General features: G+C 55.0%; 8 protein-coding genes across 8 annotated transcripts; 4 read left to right on the plus strand and 4 right to left on the minus strand.

Moving 5' to 3' along the window:
* The first annotated feature begins 236 nt into the window (after nt 1-236).
* BU26DRAFT_269086 (ankyrin) lies at nt 237-2,227 on the plus strand. The gene has a single exon (XM_033821358.1). The coding sequence runs from the start codon at nt 560-562 to the stop codon at nt 1,895-1,897; it is 1,338 nt and encodes a 445-aa protein (XP_033685727.1). The 5' UTR covers nt 237-559; the 3' UTR covers nt 1,898-2,227.
* Nucleotides 2,228-5,558, plus strand: BU26DRAFT_269081 (uncharacterized protein). Its single transcript, XM_033821357.1, has one exon. The coding sequence runs from the start codon at nt 2,558-2,560 to the stop codon at nt 5,363-5,365; it is 2,808 nt and encodes a 935-aa protein (XP_033685728.1). The 5' UTR covers nt 2,228-2,557; the 3' UTR covers nt 5,366-5,558.
* A 3,561-nt stretch (nt 5,559-9,119) lies between these two features.
* BU26DRAFT_269121 (uncharacterized protein) lies at nt 9,120-10,191 on the minus strand. Its single transcript, XM_033821359.1, has one exon. It carries the CDS (start codon nt 9,875-9,877, stop codon nt 9,284-9,286), a length of 594 nt encoding a protein of 197 aa, XP_033685729.1. The 5' UTR covers nt 9,878-10,191; the 3' UTR covers nt 9,120-9,283.
* Nucleotides 10,192-10,506: 315 nt separating this feature from the next.
* Nucleotides 10,507-12,244, minus strand: BU26DRAFT_424237 (putative P450 monooxygenase; the record flags this gene model as incomplete). Its single annotated transcript, XM_033823557.1, has 3 exons — nt 10,507-11,499; nt 11,550-11,965; nt 12,019-12,244. The coding sequence occupies 3 exons, from the start codon at nt 12,242-12,244 to the stop codon at nt 10,507-10,509; spliced, it is 1,635 nt and encodes a 544-aa protein (XP_033685730.1).
* Nucleotides 12,245-12,753: 509 nt separating this feature from the next.
* BU26DRAFT_423600 (uncharacterized protein) lies at nt 12,754-14,268 on the minus strand (the record flags this gene model as incomplete). Its single annotated transcript, XM_033823518.1, has 2 exons — nt 12,754-14,010; nt 14,080-14,268. The coding sequence occupies 2 exons, from the start codon at nt 14,266-14,268 to the stop codon at nt 12,754-12,756; spliced, it is 1,446 nt and encodes a 481-aa protein (XP_033685731.1).
* Nucleotides 14,269-14,475: 207 nt separating this feature from the next.
* BU26DRAFT_269134 (uncharacterized protein) lies at nt 14,476-16,821 on the minus strand. The gene has a single exon (XM_033821361.1). The coding sequence runs from the start codon at nt 16,596-16,598 to the stop codon at nt 14,583-14,585; it is 2,016 nt and encodes a 671-aa protein (XP_033685732.1). The 5' UTR covers nt 16,599-16,821; the 3' UTR covers nt 14,476-14,582.
* Nucleotides 16,817-17,501, plus strand: BU26DRAFT_269128 (uncharacterized protein). The gene has a single exon (XM_033821360.1). The coding sequence runs from the start codon at nt 16,905-16,907 to the stop codon at nt 17,307-17,309; it is 405 nt and encodes a 134-aa protein (XP_033685733.1). The 5' UTR covers nt 16,817-16,904; the 3' UTR covers nt 17,310-17,501.
* A 192-nt stretch (nt 17,502-17,693) lies between these two features.
* BU26DRAFT_529886 (amidohydrolase 3) lies at nt 17,694-19,370 on the plus strand (the record flags this gene model as incomplete). The annotated part of the gene is made up of 2 exons (XM_033830922.1): nt 17,694-18,870; nt 18,934-19,370. The coding sequence occupies 2 exons, from the start codon at nt 17,694-17,696 to the stop codon at nt 19,368-19,370; spliced, it is 1,614 nt and encodes a 537-aa protein (XP_033685734.1).
* Between the last annotated feature and the right edge of the window lie 796 nt (nt 19,371-20,166).

The raw sequence follows: 20,166 nt of genomic DNA on the forward strand, positions 1-20,166 counted from the left end.
GCAGCGTTATGGCGACAATGGCTCCTGAAGAAGTCGAAGCTCTTGTTGATGAGGCGCCGACGAAGAAAAGAAAGCTGGATCTGGTTAAGTGCGATAGATGTCGCGTGGACAAACAAAAGGTACGTATACGGTATCCCGCCCTTCCCCGGCGGACACTGCCGTCAATGAAAACGACCCATTGGAACTCGAGCGAAATATCAGCTCAAGATGGCCGCGCAACCTACTGGGCCTGGATTAGCGACCCCGAATCGACAGGATGTCCTGTCAGATGCGGAAGAACGGCGTCAGGGATTGCGTCTCGGCCCTTCCTGCAGTGAACGCAATATTGTGCTGATAATCAACCCAGTGCCTTCCTGTTGACCGACTATGGCCGACAAGATGCAATCGCTGCATCGAGAAAGACTTCGCATGCTCGGAAGGCAAGAGGGTGGAACGAAAGACGAAACATGCAAAGAGCCCGGAACGGGTTTTTCCTCCAGATATCGACGACGCAGCTTGCCCATCAGAACTCAAGCAAAAGGCCAACCAATGGAGTTTCCTCCTCAGCTACCACAAGATTATGAGCATTGTCATGTCGCGACTTCCGGTTCTGAGTAAAGAAACTACGATGCCCTTCATTGATATGTGGCAGGATAAGCTTGAGACCGGGGAGATCACCGGATCTTTGTATCGTCAATTCTCCATCTTCTACGCGAACCTTGATGTGGCTCTATTTCGGCTCACCAACGAAATGCTAAACTCGAAGTTGCCGTCACTTTCTCCAGATCAAGGCGTATTCTCGGCTTTATTAGGACACGTTCTCACCTGGTTTCCCAAGAAAACATCATGCCCGGTATGCAATCCTACCGATGATGAGCACATACTCCAAGATCTCCAGCGTCGTGGGGATGTCGGCAGCGAATTCCTCGCTCGATTAGGTCGAGTGACAAGACATCTGCGCGATAGAGAGCACTGGGATTTCGACGCACTCGGCTTACTGGAAGCGGAAATGACCAAGGTCTTTGAAGTAGCTTCTAAGATCAATTCTACAGCAACGGTTGTTCTGGAAGAACTCGGATTGTACGATTCCGTGCCTGAAACTCTACGAGAGCATTTCTTCATCGAGCCTCAGGATGTAACCTATCGTCTCTTCTGGACGGGATATGCGAAGACCGACTGCTTTGGACGAAGCCCGCTACATCAATGGCTTGATGGCACTGACGAATTAGTGGACGAGCGTGATCTTCCAATCCTTAAGTCCGCTTGCTCCGAGGATTATATCGACGACCAAGACGTGCTTTGGCGATCACTTTTGCACATTGCATGCCAAAGAGATTGGGAAGTTGGGGTACAGCACTTGCTGTCAATGTGCGCCGATCCAACGTTGCGTACAATTTACGGTAGCCTACCCTTCCATTACGCCGCCGCGAAGGGATCCTTGAACATTTGCAGGCTGCTCTTGGAACTACCCGAGATGGGGAGCTACTTCAACTGTACGGACTTTCAAGGCAACACCGCACTCTACTACGCCATCGCGAGTAAGAACACTGCGCTGGTCAGATTCCTTCTCCAATTCCCCGAAGTCGACCCAAATCATACTTGGGAATCTGTGTGCCCACCGCCGCTGATTAAGGCAATATATTCCGACAATGAGGAGATGGTGCAGCTCTTGCTGGACCGTGGCGCCGATCCTTCCGCCAAGTTCTACGGACATACGGCTTTCTACTACGCAGTCCGCAGGCAGAACATCGGTATCATGAAGCTGCTCGGAGCCAAGTCGAAGGCCTCAGAGGATCCCAACAACCCCACGAGATCCAAAGCTCTGTATACCCTCCAGCAATGGACCGAAGGTGAAGTTATAGCACCCCATGGGGACAGGGCCGATGTCGAGTTTCCTATCAACCAGCAGGAGGTTTAACCCGAGCATTTTGCCTCCCTTGCAATCGCTTCGTATGCGCTCAGCTCCATTAGGCCTAAAGGTCTATTGCGACAAGCACTTTACGGATTGTGCAATTACGCTTCACCGATTTCTACATTCGGCCGACATACAGCGCTCCTAATGGCGAATAGTCATGCGTGGCTGTATACGCGAACGAGTTCTGGAGATTGTCATTCTCGATTAGCTTCCATACATATCATCTTCTCAAAGCAATCGAGTCTCTCTTGGTGCTGTTGCTCTACCGTCGATGAGCAACTGATTCATTAGCCTATGCGATTCGGCTCATCAACCTGACGCTCGGTTGATCATCACCCCGACCAGGCGTTCGGAAATTGGTACCTCTCCCCAGGTCAACTCCGCACTCTCCACTCCCCGCAAACTTGCGATACGTCAATCCGCATGCAGGAAGGGGCTCGGGAAAATATTCTTGGCTTTTGAGCTTGACCCGGGGACTGATCCTTCCTGCCTATCGCCAAGGCCGAGTGCTCGGTCCTAGCCAGCCGACGGCGAAATTCGCACGCTATTCTAATTAATTATGACCGAAAACCGGCAAGGCCATATGCAGGTACATATTGAGCCGGTTTCAATGCGAAATACATCGCTTCGCCACGCCTTTCATTCTTGCGGTATCCTACCAAAATGTGGAAAGCGGCGCTGGCTCTCCTGGGCCTTGGACAGCTCTCAAGCCTGGCAACTGCACAGGTTCAGAGCTCAGGCAATGCTGTTAAGGTCAAATGGCTCGAAGGGACGCCAATGCTTAATTCCGGTACTACGTTCGGCCTTCCGTGGGCTCGAGGCCAACATCCCTCCAACGGAACGACATTTACCGCGTCCTATGGTACCGGCGACCAGGTGCAGCTTCAATCATGGATCACAGCATATTGGCCTGATGGCTCGATCAAGTGGAGCGGACATGCCATATCTGGAGCCGAAACAGCCCACGACGAATACACGGTTACGGCTTCCAATGCCTCTTCCGCCGGCATTAGGCGCCGAGCCGCTAATGGAACCTCTATACAGGTCACGGAGACGTCGGACAGCGTCATAGTCGATACCGGCAAGATTTCTGCTTCTTTTCCGAAATCTGGAAGCGTCTTGGTTTCCTCGATCAAGACATCGACTGGCAAGACGGTGGGCAGAAACGGGCGCTTGATCTTGAGATCGCAATCGGGGGTATCGGAGGACGGGGATGCATCCGGAATCAGCTACTTCAAGTTTGGGAGCAAGATCTACAATGCCACCGTATCAGCCGAAAGTTTGGTGCGTGCTTTGGTGACGGTGCAAGGCATCCACCAAGTAGATGGGAATTCAACCGCTACTCATAACGACTGGCTCCCGTTCACCCTTCGCTTCTACCTATACGCCAATTCTTACGCCATTCGCACCGTCCATACAATAGTCTATGATGGCGATGCAAAGAGCGACTTCATCTCTGGCCTTGGTATTCGCTTCGATGTTCCCCTCGCCGGAGACGAGCTGTACGACCGCCATGTCCGGATCGCTGGTGCGGATGGAGGAATACTGCATGAGGCAGCCCAAGGGCTCACGGGCCTGCGTCGGGACCCAGGAAAGGCCGTGCGAACCGCTCAGTACAACGGCACAAAGACGCCAAACAAGAGTACGTGGACCACTGGGGTTGCCGATCACTTACAGTGGGTCCCGGCATGGAATGACTTCCGTCTTACGCAACTATCGCCGGACGGCTTCAATATCATGAAGCGCACTAAAGCCGGCCAGAGCTGGCTCAAGATTCCGGGTGGAACACGGGCAGGCGGCCTAGCATATCTTGGAGGAGCCACCACTGGTGGGTTAGCCGTCGGACTACGCGATTTCTGGAAGAAATATCCCACGAGCTGGGATGTTTCTAATGCTGCCACGGAGGAGGGTTCCATTACGTTGTGGCTCTACAGCCCCTCAGCGGAACCAATGGATCTGCGGCCGTACCACGACGGCTTAGGCGAGGATACTTACGAGAAGCAGCTGACCGCTTTGGACATTACATATGAGGATTATGAAGGCGGATACAACACACCTTACGGCATCGCTCGAACCAACGAGCTCTTTATCTACGCGTTCGACAGCACGCCTTCTGCTGACCACCTGTCTGCGCTAACGAACCATACCAACGAACCGCCTGTCCTCGTCGCCGAACCGGAGTACATCCACAACACCAATGCGCTTGGCTCCTATTGGAATCTTCCCGGTGCAACCTCTAATTCGTCCTCAGCAGCAACGATCGAGTCACACATGGACTTTCTGGTCAAGTTCTACCAGGACCAGGTCGAGCAGCGCCGATGGTACGGTTTCTGGGACCATGGCGATATCATGCACAGCTACGACACGGATCGGCATACGTGGAAGTACGACATTGGAGGCTATGCATGGGATAACTCTGAACTCTCTCCCGACCTCTTCTTCTGGAATTACTTCCTTCGCAGTGGCCGTGCTGATGTGTATCGTCTCGCTGAAGCTCAAGTTCGGCACGGAGGCGAAGTCGATTCTTACCATCTCGGAAACTTCACTGGCTTGGGGACGCGACACGGAGTTCAGCATTGGGGTGACAGCGCAAAGCAAGTCCGCATCTCCACCCCCGTGTACCGCAAGACTTTCTACTACCTCTCAGGCGGCGATGAGCGAACGGGTGATCTCGTCCACGAGGTCCTGCAATCGGAGAAAGCTTGGGTTCTTGTCGACGCTCGTCGGAAAGTGCGCGACCCGAGCGTCGTCTACAAGCCCGATCCAAGTGCTCTATATCTCGACTTTGGTACCGATTGGGCGGGCGTAGCGGCGGCATACTTGCTCGAATGGGAGCGCCGCGGGCCGCGCTGGGAAGAAGCGCGTGATAAGCTAATCGAAACCGCGAAGACATTCCCTCAGCTGAAGTTCGGCTTCGTGACCGGCGAGGCACTCTACAACTCGTACACGGGCGCATGGGCACCTCCGCCGACCGATCCAAACAACAACGGCACCGTCAGCGTCTCGCACCTCTCAGCCGTCTTCGGCGTCCTAGAAACCCTCGACCAGCTTTTCGCACACTATCTCGAAACCCCCAAGCCCTTCATCGACGCCTGGCTCGACTATTGCTACTACTACGGCGCGAGCAAAGCTGAGCAGAAAGCACGCTACGGCAAGGACTTTGGCAGTCTCAGCCTGCGGCAAGGCCATTCTCGTCTTACCGCTTATGTCGCGCGTATGAGAAACAATGCTACGCTGGCGAAGAGGGCTTGGAACGAGTTCCTGAATGATGATAGCCCAGACGAGCTGAACCCGAACGATCCGTGGAAGACGGAGCGGATCGATGGGAGCGGGGTTCTGGTGCCGGTCGATGAGGCGAGTTGGATCACGACGAATGCGGCGGCGCTGTATGGGCTAGGAGGGATTGAGAATTTGGCGCTTGTTGGGGGGCCGGAGGGGATGCGTGGGGGGAATGGGACTGTGGGTGAGTAGGTGGGAAGGGATGGTTTGCGATTCGGACACATCGTATTTTCATAGGGAATGAAGCAGTCTTTCCTCAGGGCGGTTGAGTTTTTGAGAATCCTGTAATGTGGATTCGGATACCTGGGTAAGCACTCGAGGTATGTTTTCTCTGTGCCACGCAAGGACTATCTTGGACTGGCTACTGATTCCGCAAGGCCCAAGGCCGCCGCACTAATAGAGTCATGCTGCTCGAGAAGCCGGGTTCTAATTCGCTTTTTATCCTCGATATAAACCTTAGAAAACACCATTCGATGACAGACGCAATTCTATTCTGGAAACCGCATCATCGAAGTGCTGTATATGAACATGAAGTTTGACCATAAGATATATCAAGAGACATCGACCTCGTAGGTCCATCACCAACAAAGCCGGCGCTCAAATCGGCTTCGAATATAAAGAAACCACCAGACACTAGAACCCGTCAGATAGAGCTCCATCCCCAAATTCTGCCGGCCTCGCTCTCAGATAGGAATCGGCGGCCCAGTAGGCCTCAGCCCGCGCTCCACCCTCCTCCGCATAATCGCCTCCTTCTTCTCCATCCGCGCAAGATACGCCTTGAGGTTGAAGTTGCGCTGCAGCCGCGGCAGCTCCCACACCGGTATGCGCAAGTCGCGCACTAACCGCTTCTCGGCGGCGAGGAGCTCTGCCGTTGTGAGCTGCTTGGCGTCGGCGCGGAGATTGCGCCACTCCGTGGAGACATCGTTCGTGAGGGGTAGGTGATTTTGAGGGAGCGAGGCGCGGGCGGAGGCGAGCGCGTAGTCGCGGCGGAGGGGAAGGGGTTGCCGGAGCTCGAGGTCGTCTTGCGGGGTCACGATTATTAGTGGTTCTTCGACCACTGGTTGGTATAGCTTCGGGAAGATCACGGCTAGGTCCAGTTTTATCTGGAAGTCTTCGTGGCGCTTCATCGGGGGAGGCGTGTTTATGCCGCTAGGCTCTCCCTTTCGGGCAATTCCACATCCTCCCTGGGTGCCGACCAGGATCGATCGTGAGCGGAGCTGAATGCCCTTCGGGGCTTGTTCGACTGCGGATGGTGGGGTTGTAGCATTGGTGATCTCATCTAGCTCAGAGGATCCCGAGCTGAGCGACTCACCGCGGGAAACTGGGTCTTCTGGATAAAGGTTAGCATTATTCGAATGGCTGTCGCTGCTGGAATGATATTGGAACTTACCTGGCTCCCATGGGCCGACGTCCGCCATCTCGCAGTACTCACACGTCTCCAAAGCCATAATCATGAGGAAGAGCTTAGTGGATTGCCGCGGCTTCACAACCACCAAGCCGAACCATATAGGGACGGATACAAGCACTGCTGCCGGCTGAAGGAAGAGGTCAAAGCCCTGAAGCTGTTCGCCGTGCGCGGTAATCAGCAAGTCATGACGAGCAAGTCGAGCAAGCCACCCCTCCAGGAACCGCACAGCGAACTCAAGGGTAACAGTAACCCCATGGTTGCGGAAAGCCTCCACGACACGATTCTCCGGAACGCTAACGAGCCACTCCTCAACCCGCTGGATATCCTCTACGCGCATCCCCGCATGCCGCCGCGGATCCACGTCAATATTGAGCGAGACATCGTTCCACCAGCCATGCAGCACATGCGGCCCAGTCCTCCTAGGCTTCAAGCCCGACGCCAGCAGCTCGTCGAAGTCCTCTTCGTCCGGATCGGCGTCGTAGCGCGGATACGCTTCATCTACGTGGTCGAACGCCTTCAGGTAGCGCACGTCCAGTTCGGCGCGGTAATTGTTGAGCCGCATATCGCCAATAAACTCGAGTATGTGCGTCTTGGTCTCCCTATCCGCGAGCCGAACGAGATGCTTCATCTCTCGCTCGGCAGGCAAGCGCTTCGCCTCAACGAGGAACCCCATCTGCGCCTGGTAGAACACCTCCTCGCCGAAGAAGCCCAGCTCAGCCGACGCCCGCTTGAACATCGTGCGCAGGAACTTGTCGTCGAGGTATTCGTCTAGCGCGCCGAGCTCGCCGTCCTGCGTGCGCTGCTCGCACGCGGCGAGGGCGTCGCGGTAGCGCTGCAGGTGGAAGGCGGTGGTGAACAAGTGCCATGTCTCGCGGTTCAGGATGTCGCCGCCTTCGATGCCGCAGTAGATGTCGGTTTCGATTTCTATGTTGCGGGGGATACCGGCTAGGGGGATGACGCCGAGGGCGGCCTTCTTGGGGAGAGGGAGCGCGAGGGCGAAAATGTTGAGAGTTGAGCGACGCGGTTGGGGAGCTGTGGCGGGGAGCTCGATTAGTCTACTGTTGATGCGACGCTCGGACTGCGGAGAGATAGGGCGGAGGCGAAGCTCACAGAAGAGGTCGAAGTGCGGGTTGGAGAAGGCATCGAGTCGGCAGTAGATGGACTTCTGCGGCGCGATCGGTAGAAGAAGTAGGTGAGGGCTCACTCGTGGTGGTTTACCATGATGAAGGGTTCCAGCGAAGAACGCGACGCTTGTTGGTTCGTATGAGGTCGAGAAGGCTATGAGGAGAGTGGAGTGTGTGCGTGCCAGCTCAGTGAGAGGCTCGAGGTATCCCGTAACAGTGCCAATAGGCCCGCGAATGGCATCAATGCCGCGGTCATACCATGTGAGTAGGAGCGGCTCGGAGTACTCGAGGAGAAGCTGGAGCTCCGCGTCCGGGATGTCGGCAGGCTCGCGCACGGCGTCAGTGCCGCGGTCATGCCATGGGAGAAGTAGCTGCTGACGGTATTCGAGGAGAAGCGGTTGACGGTATTCGAGGAAGAGCTGCGTCGGCTGCTGCTGATGCTGGACAGAGAGGACATATCGTGCACCGTCGGCGAAGTCGCGCACGGCGTCGGTGCCCGCGCCATACCGCTGCAGTGCCAGTTGACCAGGATATCCGAGGAGTCGCTGGACCTTCCGCAGTGGGACCGGGTCGGAGTAGTACTTGTACTTGTATGCGGCGAAGAAGATGAGGACGCACGCAATGGGGTCGCTCAAGAGCCTCAGCAAGGCGCATCGGGCGAGCAGATACAGTGCTAGAAGCACGAGGAAATGGCCCCAGTTGTTCGCCATGCTGGAAGACAGTAGCGGCAGACGTAGGTAGTGCGGAGATTGGAGTTGATTGCTTGAAGGCATTGGCTGTGGGAACTCGCGACGTTGTTCGGTGGCGGCGAAGGCGTGCGTGAGTGAGGAGAATAGGTCCCAGAGCGTGGGGCTTGGCGCTGGGTTTCGTCATCAGAGAATTTGGTGGGGCTATTGCTCTCGGGCAACATAATTTCATTCCCCAGGATGGGTGGGAGTGAAAGGGTTGGGGAGATAATGTTGGCGAGCTGGGGCGGAGTGAAAGGCTTTCCGCGTGCCATCAGTGCGTTATGAGAACCGACGGGGCAGATCACCACGCTTAACTATTTAGTGAAACACTTCGTGAGACTACATAACTTAGGGGCTAATAAGACTTTGAGATTTATTTCCTCTGCGTTGGTCAAGCCAAATCCAGATAGTCATGATATCTCATCCGTGCTCTAGTGTTACAATTAGGCGTAGCTTTCAGCACAGCCGGCCTAGGAGGATAGGGGCGATATAGTCGAAGCAGACGGCTTATTGCTTTGTCATAGTAATCGAGCCGCACTAGGAATGATGGGTTTTTGATGGCAGCCGTGTATTAAGCGCCTTGCTTGGAGGAAGACAATACTTTTTGTATGAGTAGCGGCTTCTTGATGCGAAAGACGCCACACATCATCGGAATTTTGAAGTAGAAAGTGTGAGAATGGAAAGAGGAGCTTATTTCAAGTATAACCGTCTCGTTCTGTCTAACAACTACCCATACATTGTAAGAACTAGAAGAGCGTCTACAAGTCCTGATTCGCACCGCGTGTGTACCCTTCCCACAAAACCCCGAATACGTTTCCCTCTCCACACCTGCATCATTTACTTCCGAAAATCAACCCCAAAACGCAATCGCCTGCTGCCCCAAACTCTTCTGTCCATTGGTATTAGCGTGGCACCCATCCTGCACCTCCCCCGTCTTCAATCGAAACGCGCCCGGATAGACAACATTCTGCGCGGTATCCTTAGCCGCCTGCTGCGCCAGCGCATCCGTATTCTGCGGCCCGTTGGCGCCCGCAAGGAAGCACGTCTGCCCCGCGTCGTACAGCGGCTGCCCGGTGATGTAGACCGTTGCGTTCGATGCCGCGTGCTGGCGCGTGTTCGCAATCAGCTTCTTGACCTCGTCGTACGTCGCGCCCTGCGTGAAGATGCAGATCTGCACCCACACCGCGGTCGGCTTGCCGTACTTGGCGGATTGCTGGTCGAAGAGCTTCCAGGAAGCTGAGTTGGTGTCGGTCCAGGACTGCACGACCATGCCGCCTGTGCCGTAGGGGCCCCACATCCGCTGGCCGCCGACGGCGACGTAGCCTTGCGCGACGTTCTCGGCCATGGAGCACCCGATGAAGCCCATGGAGTGGGATGGTTCGGCGGCTGGGGCGGGCATGGCGGCGGAGCCGGCGGCGAGGAGGAAGGGGACGGTGAAGCGCATGACGGCTAGGAGTTGCTTGGAGAGGTTGGAGCTTTGGTTTTGTTGTGCTGATATCGAGAGAGTTTCTTTGCACTGTTAGCTTCTTATATAGACAGCGAAGTCCATACTGGAAGAGCGAGCGGTTGTTTGGTCGCACGCGATGACGAGCTCAGATATTATCGCATATGAACTCCCCAGAATTGATCAGGGGCAGACACGGTGGTGATATTGCTGGAGGAATTCTTCTTGAGCCTCTCGGGGTAAGTCAAATGCGCTCCAGCAATAATGGACCGAATTGACGTCCAGCCTTGATCTGGTACTCGTAGCATCCCGGTCTCTTTTTGGCATCTCACAACCCGGAAAACAAAATCGGGATCTACGCAAATATAGAAGGTGGGGGAAACGGTTCTCGGATGCGGAATTCGGCGAACCGGGGTGGGTGAGCCCAGATGGCTAAATGGGCTTGGCTTCTCGAGCCTCCTTGCGAACACCATCGAGAAAGGGGGATTGTGGGGGAGCAAGTGTAGAACATCAGGCTAGAAAGGAAACTCCGAGTTGAACCCGACCAGGAATACAATCGAAGGGTTCGGGAAGCTTCGCGGTAGTTACCCTAATCTGCGCACGATGCATGCCTATACCTAGTGCAGTAACTAGTTAGCCTTCTCCCTAGCAAGCACGATCCTGACACCCTTCGAATCCAATCTCGGCGACGGGTTGAAGAAGTCATGCGCACACTTCACATCGCCATCGCCCGTCTCAAACAGTTCCATTCTTCTCCCCACACCACCAGGCGCAAACAAAGCCCCAAGCATGAGATACAACTCCGCATACGCTAAGTGCATTCCAGCACACATCCTAGTTCCTTTGCTGAAAGGGACTAGATAGTGCTTCATACGCCGCAGCCCTACCTTTGCGTCTTCGTCATCGCGCAAATCAGTGAGCCAGCGCTCAGGCTCGAACGCATGAGGAGAAGTGTATATGCTCGGATCAAGGTGTATGAACATCTGCGTCATGCTGACGGGAACACCGGGCGGAATAATATATTTGTAATCCTTTCCGTCTATGGTGCCCTGATACTGCAACGCTGTTTCTGGAGAGATGCGCGGAAGACGGTGCGATACGCCGAAACTTAGCCGTAGGCCTTCCGAGATGACGGCAGAGAGGTACTGCGTTTGTTCTAGGTGCTTCAGGTCCAACCTCAATGGCTTGTTGGGGGCGGCGGAACTGAGCTCGGCCAACTCAGATTCCAATTGGGACTTGATGGCTGGATTGGAGAGGACGTAGTATAAGATCGTAGTTAAGGTATGCGCAGTGGTGATGGTTCCAGCGCCCAGAAGGGTGAACGACTCGTCTTCCAAGCGCGGCGTCAGAAGCTCTGCAGCAGGAAGGGTGGGAGACGCAAGGAGAGAGTGGAGAACGGTCGGGTGATCCACTTCATCGTCACTATGCTCCGGTCCAGGGTTGTCGAGCGTATGGCGCAGCGAAGCCTTTGTCTGCTCAATCTTGAGCCGAATATCGTGGCGGATGTCGAAGAGCCTCTTGGTAAGCGGATGAAGAAGCGATACCAATGATTCGGGTATCGAATTCAGGATCGCATATGCCCAAGGAAACTGCTTCATCAGGTGCGTTCCGCGGCTCAGATCCTATACATGATTAGCTCGCGGGATACATAGCGTTGACGGAACATACGCACCATCATCAACCGCTGCCATCCAGGATCAAAATTGGGCCGGTCAAGGAAGCCATAGGTGCTACCAAACGCGACTTCGCCGACCACATCAGCTGAGAACGCAGCGAAGAAGTTCCGCAAGTTGACTGCGCATCCGGTGCTTGCAGTACGTTCCACCAGGGTGCATGCGTGATCAACCACGTGCTGGATTGTCGGCTCGAGCTTCGATATAGAACGTTTGGAGAAGAAGGAGTTCAAAGCTGACCGCCTTAATCGATGCAGCTCATGGCTAGTCGTCCCTACCGCTGCCAGGGATGTGCCAAACATGCGCGCCGAGTACTCCCATTTCGCAGTTCGCCGAGACGGTCCCGCGTAAACAGTGTCATAGAAAGCTGGATCGACCACATGAAGCTCTTGGGGATTGATTCTAATGACGGGGCCTAAGCTCAGTGTTAGAAACCGTTTTGAAGTTGCCGCAGGTCATGCATATTACCATATTTCCGGTGCAGTTCTTCTATTTTCCACGTGTATCTGCCCCTGCATATCACGTCGTAGTAGAATTCGTACCAGAAAGTAAGAGCCGCTACCTTAGGTCCTGGAAACCGTGCAATTGGGCTAAAATAGAGGTGGTATATTGCCCCGGTGACTAGATACAACGATGCCGCAAAAATGAGCAGAAGCAACGACTGCAAATGCGGGATTTGCGGAATTAACTCCATTGCGCCGGGCACCTAGGATACACAAGAGAAGCGACATACTGGAAGAGGGCGAGGCAACAATAAGGGAGCGACCTGAAAATTTGTTGAGCGGTACTTATCTGGCTCGCATGATCTGTGCGGAGTGACTAAATGTCAGCGTAACATCATGACGACAGATAAATCTTCCTGCGGCGAGAACGGATGCCGCGGCGCAAAGCATCCTTTGTAATTCTCACCCACTACTACTCGAGTCCGAATGGACAAGAATAACATAAATTCGCTGGTTGTAAGCCCCTTCGAGTAGCTGTTTTGAGCTATCAAGGATCGAGTTAGCATATAAAGCGGGGTGACGTCATATGGACGCATTCGGCACTACATCATGTGACCTTCAACAAATTTTTCAATGAGTAATCCGGCTCAATTCTCTGATATTTAGCTTTTGTCGAGCTCTTCGTTTTCTTCACACCAATTTCACACTACCGGCATAGCGGAGCGTGGACACCAGCTCCATCCCTTCAAGTTCACCACCACTACATACCTCCAAACTCCTCCCTAGCAAGCAGCTCTTCAATCTGACCCCAGTGCCCCTTATTCATGTACCCAGACAGCCAATAGTTCCCCCTACCATCCTTCCCACTAATCAGATACCCATTCGGCAGCGTAAGCCCAAACTGGCTATTCTGAATATATCTCGGCCTCCCCACACTCCCATCCCTTGCCGCAGCCACACCTTTCTCCCCCACCACCGCGGCAGAGAAATCCAGCTCGAACAGCCTCGCCTTAGTCCAGTTAGAATACGTCACCATATGCATACCACTATCGCCGAAGAAAGGCTGCAGCCCCCACCGGCTCGCCCGCTGCATCGCGAAGAAGGCTTCGACCTGTTGGCGGGCGCCCAGCTCGTCGATCGCACTGCGGATGGCCGAGGCTACGTGGCTGAGCGGCTTCGAGACGATGTCTTGGGCGGGGAGCAGCACGTGGATGAAGCCGATGGCGTTCGAGACGTACGACGCATTTCGCGGGAGCAGGTCTGGCCACAGCGCTTTCCGGATATCGTACGCGTTGTAGAGAGCGACGGTGCGTGTTGAGCTCGGTGGGAGGTGCGCGATGGCGAGGCGCGTCCACCATGCGCAGAGGACGTCGCCCTCGCTCAGGAAAGGCTCTTCTTTGGTTTGGTCGTCCTTTCGCGCAGCAGCGAGGTCCGCAATCGCTGTTTCGCGCAGCTTTTTCAAGAAAGATGCTGGTACACATACCATGCGATTCTCCTGCTTAGCTAGGAAACTAGGAATCTGCCGTAGCGCGTAACCCAGAAGACCTAATAGTCCCATCCTCTGGCCTTCGAGCCTATGCGCCTGTGCAGGATCCGTCCCTAGCGTGTCTAGAGGATCGAAATCAGTGCCATAAGGCGCTTCCACTTCGTCCTCTCTTCCTTGGATCATGAGTGTCCATGCATCAAGGAGCGCCTTCTTTCCCATGGCGTCGAAGAGGGTGTGAGGCCAGTACAGCGAAACGAGGGTAGTGTCGCTGAACGAGACGATGTGCAGCCCTAGTTGAGGTCTGTCCACGTCGATGTAGTCTGCGAGAGACGTGGGGCCTCCAGGGGGTCGCATGAGGGCATAGAAGTCATCTGGATCGCCAACGATAGCAGGCGCTGCAGTAGGCCTAGGCAAGCGGGAAGCGACGGGGTGGTCGGCGGCGTCAATTTCGTACTCCACATGCGAGTATGCGAGAGCGTGACGCTCATATGTAAAGGATGCCGGCAGGTGATATTCGAGGCGTCCGTCTCTCTAGGGATTCGTGTTAGGCACTAGCATCGTACGTGGATAGCTCAGAAGAATCACCCTAGAGCTGCTTACATTTTGTTTTAGTCGCGCTCCTAACTTTTGCCATCCCTTCTTTCGGATAAGGCGCTCTAGGCTTGTTCGCAGCTTCTCGGCATCGAGAACGTGATCGAGGACAAATAAAGAATAGAGGATGAACGCGCGCCAAAGAGGACCATCGTCAAAGTGATGAAGGGGCACGATTTTATCACCTGACTCAGACATGTCGCCGCCCGGGAAGTCCTGTTTGCTGTTGGAGTTGAGTATATCTGTTGCTGTCTTGCATGCTGCCGTAGAAGTGCAGCCTAGCTCAGCCCCGCTCATATACAACAGGGACCGAGTAACTGCACGATCTCGCGAGCGTAGGGTTGTTTCGAAATTACCACTACTGAACGAACGCGAGGTTCGTAGGATTGCGTGTCTATCCTACATAGGTATAGCACCGATATATCCCTGTATATGTCCCGTTCTGGCGGTAATGGCATATTAGGCGGAACTCAATCGCCCGAACTCAGGTCCGCATCCGTCACGCACATTCTCTACAGCTTCTCCAACACCTGGCGCTGGCGACTTTGACTTCCCAAAAAGATATTCCGGTCCAGAGACACCTCATCCTTCCATTGTCGACCGCTCGGCTTTGGTCTCGGCGACAGAGCCTTGGACTGTACCCATCTCTTTGCGATTTCGGCCGCAGTAGCATCGTGACTAACGGACGCGTCGTACATTAGTAAACAGGCGCATACGATAGCCTCAATATGCTCCAAGATCTCTCGTCCACAGTACAGCAGGTCTTCCCTCTGCCTACCGTCTACGAGCGCGCGCAACGCCTGGTATCTCTCTTCCACAAGCGCAACTTTGCTTCTGAACTCGCTCGAGCAGTTCTTCAGCGTATTCTGAATCCAAGGCGCGAAAAAGTTCTCCAGGATATTCCCATTGCCTAAGCGTTTATCGACCAGAACTCGAACAACATCCTCGGCCATGACATTAACGGTGCCTTCCCAGATGGGATTCACGAGGTTATCCCGGTAGATCTTTGCAATGTTCATCAGGCCGCCGTCTTCGTTATTTTCGCAGTATCCGACTCCACCGAGGCACTCCATACACTGCCGCAAGCCATGGACCGAAGCCACGCTGACTTGGGCCTTCATTACGGGAGTCAGGAGGCGGAGAAGAGCGGCTACCTGCGTCTTGTCCCTCGGAATCAGCTTTTCGGCTTTCGTGTTCGCGGCCATTTTATCCCAGTGCTGCTCCGAAGCTCCCTGTAACGCTACGTTGAAAAACGCGAATTGGGTGCCGGCGCAATACTTGACCGTCTCATCAGCCATCCACCGGAGGTGCGCTGGGTTATCTTGGAGCAGGCCGCCGCGCACCTTCCGTACCTTTGTGTAGGCGCGGCAAACGGCTAGGCCGCGCGACCAGTTCGCTGCGGACCCGGCGGCGGTGTGCAGACGCGTGATGTTGAGGATAGCTGAGATTTCTTTGACACCCTGGCCCTCGGTGCCAATGAGCCAGCCGCGGGTGCCCTTCATCTCCAGCTCGGCAGTCGGAAGGGACTTGGTGCCCAGTTTGTTCTTGAGACGCTGGATGCGGATGCCGTTGAGCTCCGTGCGTGGCGGATCTTCTTCGTTGATGATACCAGCAGATGGCGTGCTTCTTCCAACACGTCGGCGCATGGGCGCATAGAACGCAGAGAGACCGCCTTTTGCAGTGCAGGCAAGGAGGACAGTCATTTCGGAGTCGGTAGCGCTGCTAAACCACTTGAAGCCGTCGATCTTCCAAGGGCCGAGGGGCATTCCAACGGCGTCGACATCCCTCCCGGCATTTGCCTCTTCCGCGAGCTCTTCGGAAGTGAGGCGTATAGCGACTGTTTCGGTGCCGGATACGTCGCTGCCACCCGTTCGCTCCGTCATCCACTGCCCGCTCGTCCAAGCAGTTGTTGGGTCGCGACTTATGAGTCTACGATAGGCCTCTTCGAATACCTTCTTCCGACCGGGCTGGTCGCCGTCCTCATCACCAAGGTGTCTGCTCAGCAGCGTGGCCGCTCCGTCGGTCATGCTCATCGGGCAGCCGGTCATGGTCGCAGTGCAAGACCACAGATGCCCCAGCGCAAATTCATGGACCCGGCGGTTGTACGTAGTTTGGGATTTGTCATAAGCAACCGCAATGACCCCTTCCTGGTACCCAATCTCCTTCAGCTTCTGCCATCCTGTAGTCGTCCATAGCGGGTCGTTCCTGTTTTCTTCACCGAAAGTGGTCAGCGGCCGGAGGACGGGATGGTTGGTTTCGGCGTCAGTGGAGTGCACGAGGACGGAGGGGTCCAAGCAGACGCGGGCTAGGAGGTGTACGTGCTGCGTGACATTGGCATTATCGGAGGGGAGGTACAGCTCTAGAATACGGGCTAGGACTTTGTCGTCGGATGCGTCGGTAGCGTTCTTGTACTGGGATTGCAGATGCGCAGGAAGACTCCCGGGGGAGGAATACTGGGGTGGAAGGACTGGAAGAGCCTGGAAGAAGCCGGAGGTGGAGGAGGAAGCGGAGAGCGGTCGACTAGCCATGGCGGCAAAGTTGTTCGGAGGATAGGTTCGGATATCTAGCAGATACGCGGGCGACCCTCAGTGCGTCATCCAAGGTAAAAAGAAGGAGGATGCGACGGGTTGCGCGCCTCGTAATGGAATCCGCAGCATCTCTCGTGTGGTCGTACGTTTGTCTGGCCGTCTGGCCGAGGATGCGACGGCTCCTGATGCTTGGAGCTCCCATGTCGAGCTTTTGCCTCGGTTCTACCCCGCAACGTCCAAACGCGGAAACGGAACCGAGAGCACCGCACCTCACCTCGAAACCTCGTCGTGGACATCAGGGTCGAAATGTTCCATCCAGAATCCACGCTTTGTCAAGGGACGAAGCTTCAACAGCGACAATTATCTTGGTTGACACCAGCTATATGGCCCCTACAATTGGTACTCTCATATCGCCTGCCTCCCGCCGAACCAGCCTCGACCCCTTGCCACCAAGATGCAGCATCATGCCAGCGCAGACCGGCCTTAACTGCACTCTCAGTGTCCCTTCCTTCATTATTTATTGCCGTCTCCAGGCAGCATCCTCTTCGACTAAACGGCGGAGTCAAAAGCTCCTTCTCTCCTTCTCGAGGAAAGCTTCTCCACCACCTGTACATTTGTAGTATAGGCAAGATTCGTTCTAAAAGTACAACAGCCACAACCTCGTACATTCCTGCGGAAATGGTGAGCACTGCGCCAAGAACATCGGGCTGACCACTATCACCTACCAATATAGGAAAATGTGCCCCCGCTCTGCTGCCCTACCGTTCAAAAGGCTGTCAGACGTCAGACACTGCACTAAGAAGAGTAGTTCCGTCTTCTATCAGGAACCGGGAAAGGAATATGCGTGGATCCCATGCTCTTTCTAAATCCCGGACCCCGCGCCAATCTTTCGCGAAGTATTCCGGCTTCCCGCCATTCGACGAATCAAGTGCGGCCATATTCCGCACCTTCAACCTCATGTCTACGGCAACGCGCCCACTTGTTCTCATACAGCTGCATCTTGACAACTCCTTTGCTCACTTACTGTGTATTTTCCAGATTTCTCGCGTCGACGTTGAAGAGCCCTAAATAGTGTCGACACAACGTTTTCCCATAATGGCGCCCGTGATCTCTTCCACGACACCCAATAACAGCACAGCTTATATAAACGGCCGTGTCTTCACCATCGACTCTGAACAACCATGGGCATCCGCTTTCATCATCTCCCCCGAAGGGCTCTTCACCCACGTCGGCAGCGATGCCGCCATTAGCGCCTTCGCCCGGCAGTCTCACCTCGTCACCGTGGATCTGAAGGGTCGTTTCGTCATGCCCGGTATTCACGACGCGCACATGCACTTGCTCTACTCCGGCCTGGGATTGATAAGTGATGCCAACATCGGATACGATACGACCGACGCGACTATCGGGCCAAGGATCAAGGAACAGAGCTGCAGATGCGAGTACGTACACGCGTACCAGGACTGGATCATGGCGAATATGTACAGCAATGAAGGCTTCCCGAATGGCATCGCTGATCGGAAGTACTTGGACGAGGTGTTTCCGGATCAGCCGGTCGTAGTGCTGGGCGGAGCCGGACATTCCAGGCTGCTTAACACCGAGGCACTGAAAAGAGCTGGGTACGATATTGAGAACGAGAAGGATATTCAGGGGAGCAAGTTCTACCGCCGGGAAGACGGGAGCTTGACGGGTGAGCTGGGCGAGACGGCCATGAACAAGGTGGCGATTGCGATGCCGGCGCCTTGTCTCGCGCACATTAAGAGGGCTCTAAAGCATGCCATTAGCATTGCGCATAGAGCGGGTGTCACGAGCTGTCAGGAAGCGAGCTCCAACACACTACTCCTACATGCGCTGCGCGAATTGGAGACCGAAAACCAACTTCACATGGACATCGCTGCGCACATTGTCTACGGGCCTGAATTCGTCGCCTCCGAGTCCAAAGCCACCCTGCATCCTCTCCTTGATGCAGCGGAAAAGTGGAAGAGCAAGCACGTGCAGACGGGCTTCATCAAGATCATCCTAGACGGTGTGCCCCTGCCCCCGCTGTTCACGCACTGTGAGCTGGATGAGCACGGTGCACCGGATAAGACCAAGATCTTCGTCGAAGACATCGCCGACGCGATTGCGAAGTACGACCGGAAAGGCATGACGTTCAAGGTCCATTGCGCGGGGCAAGGGTCGACAAGAATGGCTCTTGATGCGATTGAGGCCGCGAGGCAGAAGAATCCCAATGGACCAAGGCATGAAATCGCGCACTGCAGCGGAGTGCATGACGGTGCGTTACTTACTCCCCTGGCTAGTCAGTAGATTCACGTGCTAACTGAAGCCGTTCGTTTAGACGAATACACCCGCTTCAAGAAGCTCAACGTCACAGCCGAAATGTCGCCCGCCATGTTCTTCGTGCACCCCGTAACCTCCGCCTCGCACGGCCTCATGGACTGGAACTTCCCCAAGATGCTCGACACCGGCGCGCTTATGACGCTCGGCTCCGATTGGGGCGCTACTCCCGATCCCTCGCTCTTCGGCCCGCTGGCGAACATTGTGGAGTCGGTAGGACGCGGATCCAAGGAGAAGGGCGGCGAGATACTGTGCCGTATGCTTACGCTTCAGGGGGCAGAGGCTGTGAGGAAGGAGAAGGAGGTGGGGAGTATTCAGGTGGGGAAGATTGCGAATTTTATTGTGGTGGATAGGGATTTGAGTGTGGGGGAGTTTGAGGGTGCGAAGGTGTTGAGGACGTATTTTGAGGGCGAGTGTGTTTGGAATGCGGAGGTATAGATGTGGTAGAAGGATCTCGTTCGGGAGAGAGGTTGATCTCCCCTCCACAGGTCGTGGCGCAGTGACTGATACTTTTGACTCGCATATGCTCCTTTGGGTCTAGCGTGCGACTGAGCGCTGCAGCTTCCGAGGTTACGGCCGGCCATGCTTCTTGTGAACATGTTCACCATCAGCACTCCAACTATTGCTAGCCACATGTATGAAGACCCCAGATTTAGGTTTCTGCAAGACCAGTCCATATGGGTAATATGGTGGATTCGACAGGAAAAGCACCTTGGTCGCCCTGCAGACCGGCCCCTGGGTGCCTGCCTGACCTACCATTGAAGGGTAGACATTCGACAAGGAATATACGCCAACCACATCCAAAACATCAGAAGTTATCTACTCTAAATTTTGACACGAAGGAGCAAAAAAGTTGCGATAAGCTTCTTTTAGTGGTGCTGATCGCTGACGGCCGCTTCCCCGCATTCTCCGAAACGAGGGTCCGCGCGCCGCTGGGTCTCCACAATGCTCCGTGGCCGATCAACACCAATCCACCATCCAGGAACTACGCCTCGTATCTTGTCGATCAACTTCTCGCGGAGCTCCGTGTCCTGAAGTCGGACGCATATGGCACAGCTGTGGAACAGCGACCACCCAGAACGCCGTCGAATATATCGAACGAGCGTCCGCCAGCACAAAGCGCTCCGGAGCGGCGCATGCATGAGGCGAGACTAGCATTCCAAGACGTCGGTATGAGAATAGATTGCTTTTCTCCCCAACTCCGACATTTCGTGTCGTGTAACGACTGGCAGCC

This window comes from Trematosphaeria pertusa, assembly GCF_010094035.1.
Source record: "Trematosphaeria pertusa strain CBS 122368 unplaced genomic scaffold BU26scaffold_5, whole genome shotgun sequence".
In the NCBI taxonomy this organism is placed as follows: Eukaryota; Fungi; Ascomycota; class Dothideomycetes; order Pleosporales; family Trematosphaeriaceae; genus Trematosphaeria; species Trematosphaeria pertusa.

Coding starts and splice junctions, on each gene's coding strand:
- BU26DRAFT_269121 (XM_033821359.1), bottom strand. CDS start 9,877: ATGCGCTTCACCGTCCCCTTCCTCCTCGCCGCCGGCTCCGCCGCCATG.
- BU26DRAFT_269128 (XM_033821360.1), top strand. CDS start 16,905: ATGTTCCATCCAGAATCCACGCTTTGTCAAGGGACGAAGCTTCAACAG.
- BU26DRAFT_269081 (XM_033821357.1), top strand. CDS start 2,558: ATGTGGAAAGCGGCGCTGGCTCTCCTGGGCCTTGGACAGCTCTCAAGC.
- BU26DRAFT_269134 (XM_033821361.1), bottom strand. CDS start 16,598: ATGGCTAGTCGACCGCTCTCCGCTTCCTCCTCCACCTCCGGCTTCTTC.
- BU26DRAFT_269086 (XM_033821358.1), top strand. CDS start 560: ATGAGCATTGTCATGTCGCGACTTCCGGTTCTGAGTAAAGAAACTACG.